Source organism: Hyperolius riggenbachi, chromosome 6 (genome assembly GCF_040937935.1).
Source record: "Hyperolius riggenbachi isolate aHypRig1 chromosome 6, aHypRig1.pri, whole genome shotgun sequence".
In the NCBI taxonomy this organism is placed as follows: Eukaryota; Metazoa; Chordata; class Amphibia; order Anura; family Hyperoliidae; genus Hyperolius; species Hyperolius riggenbachi.
In genome coordinates, this window is record NC_090651.1 from 268,584,537 (window position 1) to 268,606,666 (window position 22,130).

General features: G+C 50.5%; 1 protein-coding gene across 1 annotated transcript in view; it reads left to right on the top strand.

Moving 5' to 3' along the window:
- LOC137522732 (5-hydroxytryptamine receptor 3A-like) overlaps nucleotides 1–22,130 on the top strand; it is a 64,965-nt gene that overhangs the window by 14,631 nt on the left and 28,204 nt on the right. Inside the window, exon 3 of the mRNA XM_068242791.1 lies at nucleotides 633–742. Coding sequence (XP_068098892.1) covers nucleotides 633–742 — 110 coding nt within the window. The remainder of the gene's footprint in view (nucleotides 1–632; nucleotides 743–22,130) is intronic.

Here is a 22,130-nt window from a genome sequence, read left to right on the forward strand (position 1 = left end):
AGTGTATTATTGCAAGCACACAGGCAACCTCTGCATAAACCATCCACACGACCACTTTTGATATACAAAAGGTATTTAATCCAGATCCATATAGAAGACAAATATAAAAAACACCAACGCGTGATACTGTATAACATCAGCTCCTTACGCCAATGCAGAATTACACTTACGCCTCCAGAAGTATCAAAGCACACATCAGGCATAGGTCAGCCTTCCAATCGGGCACTCAGAGGGTCAGCTACGCGGCGTCCCACTCCAGTATTCCCCTCTCCCTCTGGCGGCTCCTGCTGACAGTTTCCCACACGCGGCCTGGATTCTCCCGGGGTGTATGACGTCACGACGCTCTGGCCACGCTCTACGCGTTTCGTCCAGTAGGACTCCTCAGGGGCTCCTGGTTTGTGAGGTGGCAACAAATTGGAACTGTCTTGTTGGTGAGTGCAGCTGGAAACTATACACAGTGATCACCTATAACACATTTCAGAATGTAAATCAGGCAGAGGAAAGGGAGAGGAACATCATTACATTGAGTAAATAAATGAATATCATCAAAAGTAAGCAATTTCATTAATTACATTATTTTTTTACTTCATTTCCTCTTTAATCTATTTCAACGTTTTATTGTGTGCACATAGAGCTGGGTGGATGAGTTTCTCACGTGGGATCCTATGAAATTTGACAATGTAACAAAAATTTCCATTCCCATAAATTGGATCTGGGTCCCAGATGTAACCGTAATCGAACGGTAAGTACACACTTCGGGCTCGATACAATTCACTTTTTCTCCTAGGAGATAATGTTTCATCTTCTGTTTAAAATAAATTTTACACTCTGCAATTGGAAAATTACAAAAAAGTAGGTGAAAAAGTGGAAGCGAGAAAAAAGGGCGCAGGCAGCTAGTGGACAAAAAGGGCGCCGCCATTCACTCTCATAATAAATAACGTTTAATGGGCGCCGAGCAGGAAAAAAGGGCGACGGAGTTAAATAACGTTTACAAACGGCGCCTGGAGATTTTTAATGATTTATAACTGTGCTTGTGGTGATTTACGTTTATAAAATGCACCCATGCCGAATAACGTTTATAAAAATACTAAACATATTTATCTTATTTAACTGTGAAGAAACGCGGAAGGGCCGCCGCTATAAGTCAGCGGGAGGGGGCTCTTTCCGCGCATGGCATGGCGGAACGCGTGCATGGGCCTATTGCGAACAGACTGACCCAGCGCGGGGAGGCCGCCGCCGGTGCTAATGGCGGTGCGACCAACCCCGTGCACAGGTCAGCGAGCACATTGCAAGACAGTACTGGTGTGGCTGGGACTGATAGTCCACCAAGGTTCAGAATGACGCGTGTGCACGCAGAGAGGCAGAACTTATATGGCAGTCAGAAAAGGTTCAGCTGACGAAGCCGGTCAGCTGAAAACCCTGCTTCGTTTCATTGGTCCAGCACTTAAGGAGGGGCTGGAGAGTGTTTTTGTATATATACTGCTGGCTGTTCAGTTGCTGGTTGTCCAGCGTTGCGATCACTATGTGGTAGCACTCAGACCTGAGTCAGATCCTAAAGTGTGCCGGGACCAGCTGGAGCTGTTATCCTACACTTAGCTAGATTCTGTTGATAGTCTAAAGTACTAGTTTGACTGTGATTATCTGTTATGACCTTTTGCTTGCCTGACTATTCTTCTGAACTCTGATCCTGTACCTTGCTATTCTAATACTCTGTTGCCGAACCCCGGCTCGCCCTAAGACTCCACATCTGCCTCCTGATTCTGTACCTCGATATTTCTGACACCCTGTTGCCCAACCCTGCTTGTTTATTAGACCCCGCATCTGCCTTCTGAATCTGTACTGTATCTGTCTGTGTGGTTACGACCTGGTTTGTCCGACCTCGAGAACCGACCTTACTGTTAGAGGCGGTTCCCAGTCCTGGTAGTGACACTCCCTCCCGAGTGTCACTCTCGGTTTTGTCCTTCCTACTCTCAGCCTGACTCCTCCCCCCGGGAGAGTTCAGGTCTTTGGAAGAAATTTGTGCAGTACTCTTTACTGCTCTGAGGTCTAGTCCTCTAAGTATTACAGTTGCACCAAACACTCCTACTCTACTCAGGTGTCCAGAGGTTAGCTTATATATCTGATTATCGGTGATACTGCAGACCATCAATAATCTGGTATATATCTGTATTCCCAGTGATACTGCAGATCACCGGTAATCAGATCTTCTCTGTGTTACACCGATCGTTACAGAACGCCAGACCAAATACAAGATGGACGCAAACACTGATCGTCTGGGCATACTTGCCGCTTCAGTGGAAAACATCAATCAAGTACTGGGCACCCACAGAACTCTTATTGATGCCCTATCAGGGTCTGTACAAACCCTCCAGACATCAGTGGATCATGTGCGATCCCCTTCTAGCTCTGACATACGTATACCGGTACCTGAAAGGTTTTCTGGCCACAGATCTGACTTCCGAAATTTTAGGAGTAGAATGTTGTCCTATTTTGAGTTGAGACCTCAGTCTTCAGGAACTGAGACCCAGAGGGTCACGTTTATTAAAACCTTATTATCAGGCGATTCTCAGACATGGGCATACAGTTTGCCCACCGGGGACACAGCCCTTACCTCCGTAGAGGAATTTTTTAAAGCCATGGCAATAATTTACGACGACCCAGACCTTGCCTCGACCTCTGAGCGGAAGCTTAAGCTGTTGCGGCAAGGCAAAGGTCCGGTCGAAGATTATGCGGCTGAATTTAGAAGGTAGTCAGTTACAGCCAGGTGGGACACCTATGCCTTGCTAGACTGTTTTCTGTCAGGCTTATCTGATGAGGTCTCTGATCTGATGTTGAGTCAGCCCGAGCCCAAAACAGTCGATGAGGCCATTTCATCGGCCATTCGTATCGACCGCAGGCTATGCCATCAGAAACAGACCAGGGGCAGTCATCGTGTCAGGTTGACATCTTACGCTGCACCTCCCGCTGCACCCCTAGTGACTTCATCTCCTCCTGTCTCATCTTCTCCGGTCTTGCCTCCACCCGAGCCGATGCAGATTGGTCGGTCAAAACTGACCCAGGTGGAACGAACACGGAGAATGACTGAACAACTGTGTCTGTATTGCGCTGAAGGGGGGCATAGAGTACGAAACTGTCCCAATAAGCCGGGAAACGCTACCGCCTAGGAGTTGTAGGGGGTAACACCCTAGGCGCCCAACTCGTACCCCTAGAAGAAAAACGGTTGCTTTTTCCCTGTACAGTTACATGGGAAGATAAGACCGGGGCCACGGAAGCCTTTATTGATTCAGGCTCCGCGGCTAATTTTATGGATTTTGAGTTCGCTAAGAGATTGGGTATTCCGCTCACAGCGGTGGAACCACCCATTCAGGTCACGGCAGTGGATGATTCTCCTCTGCAGAGAAATCATCCGCTGTCCCAGACACCAGAGGTAGGAATCACTGTGGGGGTTTTGCATTGGGAAAAATTACAGTTTTTTGTATTACACATGACTACGTCCACTATTATACTTGGCATTAGAGGTGTAGCGAACGGTTCACCGGCGAACGGTTCCAGGCTAACTTCGGGGGTTCGCGTTCGCCTGCACCAGGCGAACTTTTGCGGAAGTTCGATTCGCCCCATAATGCACTATGAGGGTCAACTTTGAACTTCTGCATCACAGTCAGCAGGCACATTGTAGCCATTCAGGCTACACTAAGCCCTGGAGCCCCATCCCCCTTATATAAGGCAGGGTCCGGCGGCCATTAGCCTCACACGTGTGCCTGCTAGAGAGAGGAAAGGGACAGCTGCTGCAGACTTTTTCTCCTAGGGACAGATTAGTTAGGTTCTAGGCTGCTTTGCTTGCTCCTGACTGATTATTATTGCTTTTAAAGCACCCAGCAGCAGCTCTTTTCAGAGCTCAACCTGTACATTTTTTTTTCTGTGTATCAAACTGACACTTTTGTTGCATGCACAGCCTTGCTAATTGATATTGTGTGTGCCACTGCCAGCAGCCCAGCACATTCAGTGACTACCTGTGTGTGTGACAGGGAGCTGCACATTGTACTACCCAGTACTGCATATACCCCAGTACCTGTTGTGTTTACTTAATCCACCTCATCACTGCATATACCTAGCTTTGTGTTGAGTGAACCCAGCTCACTGCATCTAACTACCCAGTACCTGTTGTGTTTACTTAACCCACCTCATCACTGCATATACCTAGCGTTGTGTAGAGTGAACCCAGCTCACTGCATCTAACTACCTGTTGTGTTGAGTGTGAACCCACCTGGCCACCTCGCTGCATCTAACTACCTGTTGTGTTGAGTGAGAACCCACCTCAGTCACTGCATCTTAAGTACCTTTACTGTTCAGTGAACCCAGCTCACTGCATCTAACTACCCAGTACCTGTTGTGTTTACTTAACCCACCTCATCACTGCATATACCTAGCGTTGTGGTAAGTGAACCCAGCTCACTGCATCTAACTACCTGTTGTGTTGAGTGAGAACCCACCTGGCCACCTCGCTGCATCTAACTACCTGTTGTGTTGAGTGAGAACCCACCTCACTGCATCTTAAGTACCTTTACTGTTGAGTGAACCCAGCTCACTGCATCTCACTACCCAGTACCTGTTGTGTTTACCTAACCCACCTCATCACTGCATATACCTAGCGTTGTGTTGAGTGAACCCAGCTCACTGCATCTAACTACCTGTTGTGTTGAGTGAGAACCCACCTGGCCACCTCGCTGCATCTAACTACCTGTTGTGTTGAGTGAGAACCCACCTCAGTCACTGCATCTTAAGTACCTTTACTGTTCAGTGAACCCAGCTCACTGCATCTAACTACCCAGTACCTGTTGTGTTTACTTAACCCACCTCATCACTGCATATACCTAGCGTTGTGTTGAGTGAACCAGCTCACTGCATCTAACTACCTGTTGTGTTGAGTGTGAACCCACCTGGCCACCTCGCTGCATCTAACTACCTGTTGTGTTGAGTGAGAACCCACCTCACTGCATCTTAAGTACCTTTACTGTTCAGTGAACCCAGCTCACTGCATCTAACTACCTGTTGTGTTGAGTGAGAATCCACCTCACTGCATATAGTTAGCATACCCCTGAGATGGACAAAATGGACAAACCAGGTAGAGGAAGAGGTAGAGGCAGACCCAGAGGAAGGCCACCAGGCACCGGCAGGTCCGTGGCTGTGCAAGGTGGTGTTGCTGTGATTTCGTGCGGACCTGCCCCAAAATACAGTGCTCAGAAGAAGGCACATGCCATCACTTCCCAAAATCGTGAGGAGGTGATTGAGTATTTAACACAGAACACCTCATCTCCCACAGCCACCAGCGCTACAACAAGCACCACATCCGCTGCATTTGACACTTCGCAGGAGTTTTTTGGTGGTGGTGGTGAAATCACTGATTCCCAGCCACTACTGCAACAACAACAAGAAGGCGCAGGTACACCACCTCCTACGTCTGAGTTAGGTGGCGATAGTATGGACGTAACGTGTGTGGATGGGGATGATGGTGGACCACCTGAAGTTGGTGCACTTGAGGAGGTGTCTGAGGAAAGCGCAGCTGGCCAGGAGGATTATGATGACGATTATACGGATACCACATATGTTCCCGGTAGAGGAGATGACCAGGTGGACAGTTCAGAGGAGGAGTCAGAGAGGAGTAGGAGGAGACGACATGATAGAAGCAGAGGGAGCTCGTCCTCAGAAACAGCTGGGGGCAGTGTCCGGCGCCATGTATCACCAGCTATGGCCAGCCAGCCAACATGCCCTTCAACGTCAGCTGCTGATGCCACCCTAGCGCCATCACCCCAGGGGGTTTCAGCGGTTTGGAAATTTTTTAACGTGTGTGTCTCAGATCGGAGCAAAGCCATCTGTTGTCTCTGCCAGCAAAAATTGAGCCATGGAAAGGCCAACTCTCACGTAGGGACAAGTGCCTTACGAAGGCATCTGGAGAGAAGGCACAAACAGCTATGGCAAGAACACCTGAGGAAAAGCAGCACCCCTCAAAAGACAAGCCACCCTCCTTCTCCTCTTCCTCCTTCAGGTGCATCGTCTTCATCCACTTTCTCCCTTGCACCTTCACAGCCACCCTCCTCCACACCGCCTCTTCCCTTGAGCGGTTCCTTCTCCTCTGCCCACAGCAGTACCCAGCTGTCCGTGAAGGAAGTATTTGAGCGGAAGAAGCAAATGTCTGCCAGTCACCCTCTTGCCCGGCGTCTGACAGCTGGCGTGGCGGAACTATTAGCTCGCCAGCTATTACCATACAAGCTGGTGGAGTCGGAGGCTTTCTGTAAGTTTGTGGCCATTGGTACACCGCAGTGAAAGATACCAGGCCGCAATTATTTTTCACAAAAGGCCATACCCAAACTGTACCGTGCAGTTGAGAGGCAAGTGGTGTCATCTCTGCCACACAGCATTGGGTCAAGGGTCCACCTGACCACGGATGCCAGGTCTGCCAAGCACAGGCAGGGCCACTACCTTACATACACAGCCCATTGGGTCAACCTGGTGACCGATGGCAGCAAGCAGGGAGTACGTGGCTGCGCAGGGGACCGACTTGTCACACCTCCACGGCTTGCAGGCAGGCCTCCAGCCACCTCCTCTCAACCTGCTATCACCGCTTCGCTGTCGTCATTCTCCTCCTCCTCCTCCTTGGCTGGTGCCGCCATCTCCTCTCCAGCTACACAGCCCCAGCACCCCAGGGCCTATGCTGCAATCCAGGTGCGACAGTGTCATGCAGTGTTAGACATGTCTTGCCTGAAAGCGGAGAGTCACACTGGAGCAGCTCTCCTGGCTGCTCTTAACAAACAGGTGGAGCAATGGCTGACCCCGCACAAGCTTGAGATCGCCAACGTGGTGTGTGACAACGGCAGCAATCTCATTGCTGCATTGAATTTGGGAAAGCTGACACACATACCTTGCATGGCACATGTGCTTAATCTGGTCGTGCAAATATTTGTGTCCAAGTACCCAGGCTTAGAGGACGTCCTGAAGCAGGCCAGGAAGTTGTGTGGGCATTTCAGGCGCTCTTACAAGGCCATGGCACGCTTTGCGGACATTCAGCGTAGAAACAACTTGCCGGTGAGACGCCTGATTTGCGATAGCCCGACTCGCTGGAATTCCACCCTGCTGATGTTCTCTCGCCTGCTAGACCAGGAGAAAGCCGTCACCCAGTACTTGTATCATTACAGTACAAGGACACAATCTGGGAGGATGGGGATGTTGTGGCCCAACAACTGGACACTGATGCGAAATGCATGCAGGGTCATGGAGCCATTTGATGAGGTGACCAAACTGGTGAGTCGCGATGAGGGCACCATCAGCGACTTGATCCCCTACGCCTACTTCCTGGAGCGTGCCGTGCATAGAGTGGTGGATACAGCTGTGGAGGAGAGTGAACAAGAAGAGTTAGGGCAGCAGGAGTCGTGGGAGCCATTTACACACGAACCCGATGTGTCCACAACACCGGCGGCAGCACAGTGGGGGGAGGAAGAGGAAGAAGAGGAGTCGTGTGGGGAAGGAGAGGAGTCAGACTCTGATGATGGTGATGATGAGGAAGGTGTTTCTGTGGAGGAGGAAGAGGCGGCGGAAGGAGAACAACCGCGGCAGCCATCACAGGGGGCTTCTGCTGCTCCACGTTCCCGTGGTATTGTTCGTGGCTGGGGGGAGGAAGAGGAGTTGCGTCCCGTCACTGAGGAAGAGCAAGAGGAGATGGAGAGTACGTCTGCATCCAGCTTTGTGCAGATGTCCTCTTTCATGTTGTCCAGCATGTTGAGGGACCCCCGTATCAAAAAACTCAAGACGAATGACCTGTACTGGGTGGCCACGCTACTAGACCCTCAGTACAGGCACAAAGTGGCGGACCTCTTACCAACTCAACAAAAGGCGGAAAGGATGCAGCACTTGCAGAACAAGCTGTCGATGATGCTTTACAATACATTTAAGGGTGATGTGGCTGCACAACGCAATCAAGGTACCACTGGCAGTAACCCTCCTCCTCCCAAGTCCACGCAGGCAAGTACAGGACGCTCCAGTGATCTCAGGGTGATGTCGGACATGCGGACGTTCTTTAGTCCAACTCCTCGCCATAGTCCTTCCGGATCCACCCTCCACCAATGCCTGGACCAGCAGGTAGCCGACTACCTGGCCTTGAGTGTGGATGTAGACTCTGCGAAAAGCGACGATGAACCCTTGGACTACTGGTTGCGCAGGCTTGACCTGTGGCCAGAGCTGTCCCAATTTGCCATACAACTTCTCTCTTGCCCTGCCGCAAGCGTCCTGTCAGAAAGGACCTTCAGTGCAGCTGGAGGCATAGTTACTGAGAAGAGAAGTCGCCTAAGTCACGACAGTGTTCAGTACCTGACCTTTATCAAAATGAATGAGGAATGGATCACGGAGGGCTACTGCACGACTGAAGACTAAGTCAGTCCCCACACACAGCATCTCTGCCTGCAGGCCGCTTGACTGCCTTCTCCGCCACTACCAACAGGGTCCAGGACTCTAGGCGGATTCCTGAAATTTTTTGCTAGCAGCGGCCGCTACACTAATTTTTCTGGTGCGTGTACATGTTCCCATCCCCCTTCGTGATCATTACCTTGCCGTGGTGAAGGGGCTTGCGCATCAAAATGAAGCAATGACCGCCGGCTATTTGAGTGTCTCGGGTGGGGGTGGCACACAAAAGATAATAAGGTTGTTGCTTCATTGTGGTCAGACCAAATTTGATCAGCTAGACAGTCACTGTTCTGTCATTCAGCTACATCAGCCGGGCGAGCATATGGGCTGAAAAGCCACCATCACCTGCACTCTCGTCATGGTGCGCACCAGTCCAGCACGGCCGTCACTACACAAACGGCTGTTTGCAGTCACTGCATACCTTTCACTGCATCTGTGACTGCACATTATACCTGGCAGTCAGTGCATAACTTGCACTTGAATGGATACACTTTTAAACAATTTAAAAATACAACCATCTAAACTTTCAAACAATTTAAAAATACAACCATCTATCATTTTCAAAAAATGTAAAAAAAAAAAAGGGCAAAAAAACTTGCCCTCCGTAAAACATTCTTGGCAAATGCTTTCGACTTGGTTTGTCTTCCGCTGGCTTAAAGAGAACTCGAGGTGGGTTTGAAGAATATTATCTGCATACAGAGGCTGGATCTGCCTATACAGCCCAGCCTCTGTTGCTATCCCAAACCCCCCTAAGGTCCCCCTGCACTCTGCAATCCCTCATAAATCACAGCCACGCTGCTGACAAACAGCTTGTCAGAGCTGGCTGTGTTTATCTCTATAGTGTCAGTCTGCTGCTCTCCCCGCCTCCTGCAGAACTCCAGTCCCCGCCTGCATCCCTTCCCTCCCTGCTGATTGGAGGGAAGGGACGGGGGCAGGGACCGGAGCTATGCAGGAGGCGGGGGAGCATCTGAGACTGACACTACAGATGTAAACACAGCCCACAGCACGACTGTGATTTATGAGGGATTGCAGAGTGCAGGGGGACCTTAGTGGGGTTTGGGATAGCAACAGAGGCTGGGCTGTATAGGCAGATCCAGCCTCTGTATGCAGATAACATTCTTTAAACACACCTCGGGTTCTCTTTAAGGGTCCATCTGACCAGAGATGTCTGGTCTGCAAAGCACGGTCAGGGCAGCTACAGCATGGGTCTCAGCAGGCTCCCACTTCGGGCCGGAATCCAACCTTCATTCCCCGCGGTGACAATGGCAGACTTGCCCTCCATAACGGATTCCCGTTAAAGGATTTAAAGTTAATTCATTTCAATTAGGGCCGCAAAAGGTCCTCCTGAGTCCTGTATTGTTATTTTTGGTCACTACCTCAAGGCGGGCGGGCGTGCATGCCTGCCTGCCTCCCTCCTTGCCTGGATGTGTGGTGGTAGACGTTGATCAGGCTCCAACTCCGGAACGCAATACAAGAGGGAGCTCGTCCTCAGAAACAGCTGGGGGCAGTGTCCGGCGCCATGTATCGCCCACTATGGCCAGACAGCCAACATGCCCTTCAACCTCAGCTGCTGATGCCACCGTAGCGCCATCAGCCCAGGGGGGCTCAGCGGTTTGGAAATTTTTTAACGTGTGTCTCAGATCGGAGCAAAGCCATCTGTTGTCTCTGCCAGCAAAAATTGAGCCGTGGAAAGGCCAACTGTCACGTAGGGACAATTGCTTTACGAAGACACCTGGAGAGAAGGCCCAAACAACTATGGCAAGAACACCTGAGGAAAAGCAGCACCCCTCAAAAGACAAGCCGCGGAGAACAACCGCGGCAGCCGTCACAGGGGGCTTCTGCTGCTCCACGTTCCCATGGTATTGTTCGTGGCTGGGGGGAGGAAGAATGGATACACTTTTAAACAATTTAAAAATACAATTATCTAAACTTTCAAACAATTTAAAAATACAACCATCTAAACTTTCAAACAATTTAAAAATACAACCATCTATCATTTTCAAAAAATGTAAAAAAAAGGGCAAAAAAACTTGCCCTCCGTAAAACATTCTTGGCAAATGCTTTCGACTTGGTTTGTCTTCCGCTGGCTCAAGGGTCCATCTGACCACAGATGCCTGGTCTGCAAAGCACGGTCAGGGCAGCTACAGCATGGGTCTCAGCAGGCTCCCACTTCGGGCCGGAATCCAACCTTCATTCCCCGCGGTGACAATGGCAGACTTGCCCTCCATAACGGATTCCCGTTAAAGGATTTAAAGTTAATTCATTTCAAATACACAGCAGGGCCTCGAAAGTCCGCCTCCTGTATTGTTATTTTTGGTCACTACCTCGGGGCGGGCGTGCATGCCTGCCTGCTGCCCTCCTTGGATGTGTAGTGGTAGCCGTTTCTCAGGCTCCACACCGAATTCCATCCCTCATTCCCTGGCCATTACCCGGGGTCACAAATGGCAGACTTGCCCACCTCCATATGATTCTCGTGAAAGGAATGTGGTGTCATCTTTGCCCGCCATAACTGGTTCTCGTTAAAGGATTTAAAGTACATTCATTTCAAATACACAGCAGGGCCTCGAAAGTCCTGCTCCTGTATTGTTATTTTTGGTCACTACCTCGAGGCGGACGGGCGTGCATGCCTGCCCGCTGCCCTCCTTGGATGTGTAGTGGTAGCCGTTGCTCAAGCTCCACACCGGATTTAAACCCCTCATTCCCCGGCCATTAGCCGGGGTCACAATGGCAGACTTGCTTGCCTCCACAGGATTCTCGGTACTGAACAAGTACACAGCAAGTAGAAAATTTAATTTAAAAACAAAACGTAAGCTTTTTAATAATGCCATGGAAAGTTGAGAAGGAAGTCACACATTACCTGACATTACTGAGTGAGGAAGAGCAATCTCGCCATGTTGCGCAGTAGTCCAGCATGGCCGTCACTACACAAACAGCTGTTTGCGGTGCGTTACACAGTGAGTTTGGTGTGTCAGTGTGAAGCAGTACTCTAATTACACTCCCTGATTGATGTATACACATGCAAGATGTTTGAAAGCACGTTAGGCCTGCAATTTAGCATTCAATGGGATTTCTGACCTTAAAACGCTGCTTTGCGTCACATCCAGATTTTTCCCCGGGACTTTTGGCATGTATCCCACTCCGCCATGCCCCCCTCCAGGTGTTAGACCCCTTGAAACATCTTTTCCATCACTTTTGTGGCCAGCATAATTTTTTCTATTTTTCAAGGTGTGCCATGGCTACACCTTCATTCTCCGCACATTGATTGGGCCACTGGTCAATTAATTTCCTGGTCAGATCATTGTTTTCAGCAATGTTTAGGGAAGGTGACTTTGGGCCAAACCAGGATTCAAGTGGAGGGGGAGGGGTTCCTGAGCAGTATTTGGAATATTCTGACGTATTCTGTCCCAAGGCAGCAGACAAATTACCCCCACATCGCCCTTTCGACTGTCCCATCGATCTCCGTTCAGGTTGTATGCCCCCCCGGGGCCATTTGTACAATTTATCTGGGCCCGAAAAATTGGCCATGCAAGATTACATCCGTGAAAATTTGGCCAAGGGTTTCATTCGCCCATCCCGGTCGCCTGCTGGGGCAGTTTTCTTTTTTGTTAAGAAAAAAGACGGAGGCCTGCGGCCCTGCATTGATTACAGGGGCCTGAATAAGATTACAGTGAAGAATCGCTATCCGCTGCTCCTGATAGACGACTTATTCACACAGGTCACCAACGCTAAGATCTTTTCTAAGTTAGACTTACGGGCGCGTACAACCTGATACGAATAAGAAAGGGCGATGAGCGGAAAACGGCCTTTAATACGCCCAACGGGCATTACGAATACCTGGTGATGCCCTTTGGGTTATGTAATGCCCCAGCCGTTTTCCAGGAGCTCATCAATGAGGTCTTCAGGGAGGTGTTGGGGAGATTCGTTCTAGTATACCTAGATGATATACTTATTTTCTCCAACAACCTCTCTGAGCATAGGACCCATGTACGATTTGTGTTGGACAAACTGAGGCGGAACTCACTTTACGCTAAACTGGAGAAATGTATCTTCGAAGTAACATCCGTCACCTTTCTGGGATACATTATATCCACCTCAGGCCTGTCTATGGACCCTGCCAAAGTTTCCGCGGTTCTGGAATGGCCTCAGCCGGTTGGGTTGAAGTCTCTTCAGTGGTTTTTAGGCTTCGCGAACTACTATAGAAGGTTCATTAAAGGGTACTCCACGGTCATTGCACCCATCACCAGTCTCACCAAAAAAGGGGCAGACACTACTCATTGGCCTCCTGAAGCCTTACAAGCATTTTTCACCCTGAAGGATCTATTTTGCTCAGCGCCTATCCTCAGACACATGGACACTTCATTCCCCTTTGTTGTTGAGGTAGACGCCTCAGAGGTCGGGGTGGGGGCTGTGCTGTCTCAGCGGTCAGGCTTGCAGGGTCGAATGCACCCATGTGCCTACTTCTCTCGTAGGTTCTCCCCAGCAGAGAGAAACTACGATATAGGCAACAGGGAGCTCCTGGCCATTAAATTGGCTTTTGAAGAATGGCGACATTGGTTAGAGGGAGCTGAACATATGATCACGGTTTACACTGATCACAAGAACCTGGAATACATAGAGGGGGCTAAGAGGTTGAGCCCCCGTCAGGCTCGATGGTCATTATTTTTCTCTCAATTCAGATTTATTATTACTTATACTCCAGGTAGCAAGAATGTTAAGGCGGATGCTTTGTCCAGGTGCTTTGAGCCAGAGACAGCACAGCCCTCCGTCCCAGAGGCTATTGTTCCACAGAAATTGGTGCTGGCTGCAACTGAGACTTGGAAAGACTGGAGGGAGATTTTAAGTCCCTTTCAGCAGGACATCCCGGAAGGGAAGCCTGAAGGGGTTATGTTCATTCCTCTGCCTTTCCGTCTCCAGATCTTAGAGATGTTCCATGCGCACAAGAATGCTGGACATCCTGGAGCATCCAGAACACAAGATCTTGTGGCCAGGTGTGCCTGGTGGCCTTCCTTATCAGCAGATTGCAAGGAGTTTGTTAGGGAGTGTGCAATATGTGCAAAAAGCAAACCCTCCCGGCTGGCACCTGTCGGTACCTTGCAGCCTTTGCCCGCCCCGAGTGAACCATGGACCCACTTGTCCATGGATTTTGTGGGTGAGCTTCCCAGGTCTGAAGGCATGTCGGTCATTTGGGTGGTAGTTGACCGCTTCAGCAAGATGGCCCATTTCATGCCCTTGAAAGGACTCCCCTCGGCCCAGGAATTGGCCGACTTGTTCATCGTCCACGTTTTCCGGCTGCATGGCATTCCGGAAAACATAGTGTCAGATCGGGGAGTCCAATTCGTCTCTAGATTCTGGAGGGCATTTTGCCACCAAATGGGCATGAAGCTGTCATGCTCGTTGGGCTACCACCCACAGACCAATGGGCAGACTGAACGGGTCAATCAGTCATTGGAGCAGTTCTTGAGATGTTACGTTGCGGAGGCGCAGAATGACTGGGTAAAATTTCTGCCCTTCGCAGAATTTGCACAGAATAATTTGAAGAGTTCTTCTTCTGGTTTTTCTCCGTTCCAGGTAGTGACAGGGAGATCGCCCAAATTCTCCCCTTTGCCAGTAGCCTCCACTCCGTTTCCAACTCTGGAGGCCTGGCAGAGGTCATTTAAAGACATTTGGTGGACGGTGAGAAGTAATTTGGAAAGGGCATTTCAGAGTCAAAAGGGTGAAGCTGACAAGAGACGTTCTTTAGAGTGGAGGTTCCAGCCAGGAGACTTGGTTTGGGTGTCCACATGTCACTTGACCCTGAGACAACCCTCAGACAAGCTTGGTCCCAGGTTTGTGGGTCCATTCCCGGTAGCTAAAAATATCAACAACGTTACTTATACTGTTGATCTTCCCGCCAGCATGCGTGGGGTAAGGTCCTTTCACGTGTCCCTGCTCAAACCAGCGGTTCATGTGGGTCCCACTCCTCCTCCTCCTGTGATGGTGGATAGTCAACCTGAGTATGAAGTATAGAAAATTTTGGACTCACGTATAGTGCAGAACGCAGTACAATATGTAGTGCACTGGAAGGGGTATGGTATTGAGGAAAGAATGTGGGTACCTGAGGGCCGCATGCATGCTGATAATTTGAAGAGGGAGTTCCACACTTTACATCCGGAAAAGCCTGGAAGGAGCTGTCCGGAGTCCACTCCCCGGGGGGGGAGGGGGGGGGGTACTGTGAAGAAACGCAGAGAAGAGCTGCCGCTATAAGTCAGCGGGAGGCGGCTCTTTCCGCGCATGGCATGGCGGAACGTGGAAAAACCGCCGCGTCTGACGCGGCGGTTAGCGTGCATGGGCCTATTGCGAACAGTCTGACCCAGCGTGGGGAGGCCGCCGCCGGTGCTGATGGCGGTGCGACCAACCCCGCGCACAGGTCAGCGAGCACATTGCAAGACAGTACTGGTGTGGCTGGGACTGATAGTCCACCAAGGTTCAGAATGACGCGCGTGCGCGCAGAGAGGCAGAACTTATATGGCAGTCAGAAAAGGGTCAGCTGACCAAGCCGGTCAGCTGACAACCCTGCTTCGTTTCATTGGTCCAGCACTTAAGGAGGGGCTGGAGAGTGTTTTAGTATATATACTGCTGGCTGTTCAGTTGCTGGTTGTCTGGCGTTGCGATCACTATGTGGTAGCACTCAGACCTGAGTCAGATCCTAAAGTGTGCCGGGACCAGCTGGAGCTGTTATCCTACACTTAGCTAGATTCTGTTGATAGTCTAAAGTACTAGTTTGACTGTGATTATCTGTTATGACCTTTTGCTTGCCTGACTATTTTCTGAACTCTGATCCTGTACCTTGCTATTCTGATACTCTGTTGCCGAACCCCGGCTCGCCCTAAGACTCCGCATCTGCCTCCTGATTCTGTACCTCGATATTTCTGATACCCTGTTGCTGAACCCTGCTTGTTTATTAGACCCCGCATCTGCCTTCTGAATCTGTACTGTATCGGTCTGTGTGGTTACGACCTGGTTTGTCCGACCTCGAGAACCGACCTTACTGTTAGAGGCGGTTCCCAGTCCTGGTAGTGACACTCCCTCCTGAGTGTCACTCTCGGTTTTGTCCTTCCTACTCTCAGCCTGACTCCTCCCCCCGGGAGAGTTCAGGTCTTTGGAAGAAATTTGTGCAGTACTCTTTACTGCTCTGAGGCCTAGTCCTCTAAGTATTACAGTTGCACCAAACACTCCTACTCTACTCAGGTGTCCAGAGGTTAGCTTATATATCTGATTATCGGTGATACTGCAGATCATCAATAATGTGGTATATATCTGTATTACCAGTGATACTGCAGATCACCAGTAATCAGATCCTCTCTGTGTTACACCGATCGTTACATTAACTAATTAAAACATTATTTAAAGTTTTATCCCTTACTGTTTGTAAAACATTATTATTCACAAAATAAAGCGATCAGTACGTAACGTAAATTGCAATATATTTTTTGCAGCCACAATTAGTAAAACATTATTATCCACATAATAAAGCGACCGGTAAGGGGGGTGGTTAGGGTTAGGCACCACCAGGGGGGTCTTAGGTTTAGGCACCACCAGGGGGGTCTTAGGTTTAGGCACCACCAGGGGGGGTCTTAGGTTTAGGCACCACCAGGGGGGTCTTAGGGTTAGGCACCACCAGGGGGGTCTTAGGTTTAGGCACCACCAGGGGGGTCTTAGGTTTAGGCACCACCAGGGGGGTCTTAGGTTTAGGCACCACCAGGGGGGTCTTAGGTTTAGGCACCACCAGGGGGGTCTTAGGGTTAGGCACCACCAGGTTTAGGCACCACTAGGGGGGTCTTAGGTTTAGGCACCACCTGCGGGAACTTAGGTTTAGGCACCACCAGGGGGGTCTTAGGTTTAGGCACCACCAGGGGGTCTTAGGTTTAGGCACCACCAAGGGGGTCTAGGGGTTAGGGATAGGTACAGGGAGGGTTCTGTGTGAGAGTAGGCTTAGGTATAGTTTTAGTAAAATTTTAGTAATACTTACTGATGTTTTACAACACTTATTACGAACGTAGTTATATTTATAGCATTGTTATAAAGAATATTTTCAGATTTTATTATAAGAACAAACCATAAATGAAGGTTATTCATAGAGTTGGGCCGAACCTCCGATTTTAGGTTCGCGAACTTCCGCGGAAGGTTCGGTTCGCGTTAAAGTTCGCGAACCGCAATAGACTTCAATGGGGATGCGAACTTTGAAAAAAAAAAATTATGCTGGCCACAAAAGTGATGGAAAAGATGTTTCAAGGGGTCTAACACCTGGAGGGGGGCATGGCGGAGTGGGATACACGCCAAAAGTCCCCGGGAAAAATCTGGATTTGACGCAAAGCAGCGTTTTAAGGGCAGAAATCACATTGAATGCTAAATGACAGGCCTAAAGTGCTTTAAAACATCTTGCATGTGTATACATCAATCAGGTAGTGTAATTAAGGTACTGCTTCACTCTATCACACCAAACTCACCGTGTAACGCACCGCAAACAGCTGTTTGTGTAGTGACGGCAGTGGCGGGTTCACTGAGCAGTACAGGTATGCAGTGGCAGGTTCACTGAACAGGTATGCAGTGGTGGGTTCACAGAACAGGTATGCAGTGGTGGGTTCACAGAACAGGTGTGCAGTGGCAGGTTCACTGAACAGGTATGCAGTGGTGGGTTCACAGAACAGGTATGCAGTGGTGGGTTCACAGAACAGGTATGCAGTGGCAGGTTCACTGAACAGGTATGCAGTGGTGGGTTCACAGAACAGGTATGCAGTGGTGGGTTCACAGAACAGGTATGCAGTGGTGGGTTTACAGAACAGGTATGCAGTGGTGGGTTCACAGAACAGGTATGCAGTGGTGGGTTCACAGAACAGGTATGCAGTGGCGGGTTCACTGAACAGGTATGCAGTGGTGGGTTCACAGAACAGGTATGCAGTGGCAGGTTCACTGAACAGGTATGCAGTGGTGGGTTCACAGAACAGGTATGCAGTGGTGGGTTCACAGAACAGGTATGCAGTGGTGGGTTCACAGAACAGGTATGCAGTGGCAGGTTCACTGAACAGGTATGCAGTGGTGGGTTCACAGAACAGGTATGCAGTGGTGGGTTCACAGAACAGGTATGCAGTGGCAGGTTCACTGAACAGGTATGCAGTGGTGGGTTCACAGAACAGGTATGCAGTGGCAGGTTCACTGAACAGGTATGCAGTGGTCTCACTGAACAGAACAGGTATGCAGCCAGGAACAAGCTAAGCCTAACTAATCATTCCCTATGAGAGACAGTCTGCAGCAGCTCGCCCTACTCTCACTAATGCAGGCACACGAGTGACCGTAATGGCCGCCGCTGCCTGCCTTATATAAGGGGGGTGGGGCTCCAGGGGCTAGTGTAGCCTAATTGGCTACACTGGGCCTGCTGACTGTGATATAGAGGGTCAAAGTTGACCCTCCATGGTGCATTATGGGGCGAACCGAACTTCCGCAAAGGTTCGCCTGCGGGACGCGAACGCGAACCACGGAAGTTCGCATGGAACCGTTCGCAGGCGAACCGTTCGGCCCAACTCTAGTTATTCACAATAATATACAATTATAACAATTAAACATATATTATCGGTTTTTTAACCACTTGAGGACCCACCCTTTACCCCCCCTTAAGGACCAGCGCTGGTTTGATTGATCTGTGCTGGGTGGGCTCTGCAGCCCCCAGCACAGATCAGGGTGCAGGCAGGGAGATCAGATTGCCCCCCTTTTTCCCCCCTATGGGGATGATGTGCTGGGGGGGTCTGATCTCTCCTGCCTGCTGTGGGTGGCGGGGGGGGGCACCTCAAAGCCCCCCTCCGCGGCGAAATTCCCCCCTCCCTCTCCTACCTGCTGCCTCCCCCGGTGATCGGGGCTGCACAGGACGGCTATCCGTCCTGTGCAGCCAGTGACAGGACGTCCCCTGTCACATGGCGGCGATCCCCGGCCGCTGATTGGCCGGGGATCGCCGATCTGCCTTACGGCCGTACAAATGTAAACAAAGCGGATTATTTCCGCTTGTGTTTACATCTAGCCTGCGAGCCGCCATCGGCGGCCCGCAGGCTATTCACGGAGCCCCCCGCCGTGATTTGACAGGAAGCAGCCGCTCGTACGAGCGGCTGCTTCCTGATTAATTAGGCTGCAGCTGGCGACGCAGTACTGCGTCGCTGGTCCTGCAGCTGCCACTTTGCCGACGCACGTTATGAGTGTGCGGTCGGCAAGTGGTTAATAAACGTAATTATAAGTTTCACTTTTGAAACAGGGAAGATTAACGTTTTCACAATTGCCGATTTCATAAACATTATTTAATGATTTATAATTTTGTAAAACATTATTTGTAAACGAAATATAGCACACTATTTTTATAAACGCTATTAATGATTAATTATTAATTAGCGTTTACACCTCATGCCCTTTTTGTCCGGGCGCCCTTTTTGTACGTACGCTGAAAAAGTACTGTCAAAATTATTCTTGCTTGCTTGTGGCTTAAAAGGCATTGTATTTATAAAGTGAAAATCAGGGGTGCTTGGATACCCCTTTTCAAAATCCGAATTGATCCGGATCCGAAAACCCAGATATCTGGATCGGATATCCGAATCCAAACTTTGCGGTATCCGCGTACACGCGTATATCCGAACGCATTATCCGGGATATCCGGGCGGATTTGGATATCCGGATAGAAACACGCCTTTTAGGGTAAAGGAGGCATGTAACATCATGTTTTTTTTTTTTAAAGGGAAACACTAATTGATTATGTGTGGACTTAAAATAAAAAAAAAATGGCTGTAAATTAACATCAGGACTAGGTTCCAGACAGCGGTCATGCAGCTCACATTGTGTCCAAAGTCCAACTGCACAACTGGGACATCACAGTTTTCAGCTCAGACATCTCCAAAAAATTAAAACTATTGTAGTGGTGTAATAGCTGGTGGCAGTGGCAGGCTATTGTAGTGGCGTAATACCTGATGGCAGTGGCAGATTGGTAGTGGCAGCAGAAGATATAGTTTTGTGTGGACCCTGGTGGTGGTGGGTACCACAGGCAGCAGCAGCAGGAGGAGTAGGTAGATGCAGCTATCGTAGTGGTGTAATAGCTGGTAGTGGCAGCAGAAGATATAGTTTTGTGTGGACCTTGGTGGTGGTAGGTACCACAGGCAGGAGCAGCAGGAGGAGTGGGTAGATGAAGCTATTGTAGTGGTGTAATAGCTGGTAGTGGCAGCAGAAGATATAGTTTTGTGTGGACCCTGGTGGTGGTGGGTACCACAGGCAGGAGCAGCAGGAGGAGTGGGTAGATGCAGCTATTGAGGTGGTGTAATAGCTGGTAGTGGCAGCAGAAGATATAGTTTTGTGTGGACCCTGGTGGTGGTGGGTACCATAGACAGCAGCAACAGCAGGAGGTGTAGGTAGATGCAGCTATCGTAGTTGTGTAATAGCTGGTAGTGGCAGCAGAAGATATAGCTTTGTGTGGACACTGGTGGTGGTGGGTACCACAGACAGCAGCAGGAGGAGTGGGTAGTCATATAGATGCACCCTTGCGGTGGGAGCAGCACAGGCAGCAGGAGACAGGAGCAGGAGAAGAAGTGTAACATGTGGCAGGCAGCATAGATATTCCACCATGGCACCTAGTGTTGATACCACTGCACAGTTAAAACATTACAAAGGAGAGGTTCCAGGAAGCGGTCATACTGCCGCAGTTGGGGCCTCCCCACAACTCAGACAGCACAGTTATCAGCCCAGACACCTCTAAAAAAAAATTACACAGCAATTGTGTTTAGATAGTTCACCATGGCACCTAGTGTTGGTTCCACTGCACAGTTAAAACATTACAAAGGAGAGGTTTCAGGAGGCGGTCATACTGCCGCAGTTGGGCCCTCCCCACAACTCGGACAGCACAGTCATCAGCCCAGACACCTCCCCAAAAAATTACACAGCAATTGTGTTTAGATAGACCATGGCACCTTGTGTGTTGGTACCACAGCTGTAAAAATTTTTTGAACCAGGCTTCTTACTCAAGACGGAGCCTGCAGGTTGTGGTGGTAAAGGGTGGAAAGGTAAGGCAGGCATAGTGATTTCCAGCCACTTCATTTCCCACTCTTGCCAACAACAGGGGCCAGGAATTCACCAACCACCCAAGCCTGATTTATTTTGAGAAATGTAAGTCTGTCTACAAACTGGGTGGACAGACGAGAGTGCTTCTTGGTGACCATGCCACCGGCCGCACTGAAGCACCTCTTGGACAGCACGCTGGAAGGGGGGCAAGCAAGGACTTCCAGGGCGTACTTCGCCAGCTTGCTCCAAATATCCAGGTACTTGACCCAGTAATCCACGGGGTCCACAGGGGTGTCGCTGTCAAGCCCGCTGTAGGACCCCATGTAGTCTGCCACCATCCGGGTCAGGCGCTGGTACTGCCTTTGATAGCCACATGCTGCTGCAGGCACCTCCTCAGTCGGCAGCTGTACCGGTGTGGCGTACAGCGCCTTTGTGAGAGACAGCAGGTTTGATGGATGCCTGCTGCTGATGGACACAGGCACCTGCTGCTGTGCTGGCTGGACTGTGACAGCAGGGGGGGTGGAAGTCTGGGGAAGGCTTCCTCCGAGCGCTGAACCAGGAACCGCTGCAAGTCCCTCATTCGGCGCACAGGGTCTCCTCCTGCAGGCAGGAACTGATACAGGAACTGATTGGGTCACTGCGCAGGCACTGCAGCATGTGCGCTGCCATGGGGAAGAGGGCTGCCATTTCTGCTGACACATAATCATCACCCCCAGTGCTGTCCTCCTCCTCTGATTCCTGAGCCTCCCCCTGCTCTCTCCACCGCCGCACCACTGCAGCTGCACTTGGCTGTGCCTAATCATCCTCAGGGACCTCCAATTCCTCCAACTCCAAGTCCTCAACCTCCTCCTGCCACACAGAGGTGGCCTCCTGTGCAGGTGGCTGCTGCTCCTGCTGGACCAAGGCTTTCTCTCCCACTTCCAGTAGAGGCTAGAGGGTTGTCCAGCATGCACACCAAGGGCACCCACTTATACAGCGATGCACGGTCCCGGCTGACCATGTTGGTGGCCTCCAGGAAGGGTGCCAGCACCAAGCACACCAGCTGCATTTTGCCCCACTCAGCACTGAGGATGATGTCTGGGAGGTGGGTGGTGCCAGTCCCGAACACGGTGGCGTTGGCGGTGGCTTTGGCCAGGTATTGGTTGACAGCCTGCCTCTGTTCAACCAGATGTTCCAACATGGCCAGGGTGGAATTCCACTGTGCTGGGACGTCTATGATGAGACGGTGCCATGGCAGGTTCAGCTCCATCTGCACAGCTTCTAGGGACGCTGAGGCACCACCTGAGCGGCGGAAATGACCCACCGTTTTCCTAGCCGCTTTCAACAGTGGGTCCATCCCCTGGCAGGTGCTCACAAATTTCTGCACCACCAGGTTCAGGATGCGGGCCAGACAGGGGATGTGGGTGAGGTCTCCGCAGTGGATGATAGCAACAAGGTTGGCCCCATTGTCGGACACCACCTACACCATCTCTCCGACTCTCAGGCCTCTGAGGGTCAGCCAACTCCTCTCCTGCTCTTGTAGTTTGGCCAGGACATGGTCTGCCGTCAGTCTGTGCTTCCCCAGGTTGACCATCTCCTGCAGCGCTTGGCAGTGGCGGGCCTTCACACTGCTGCTGAGG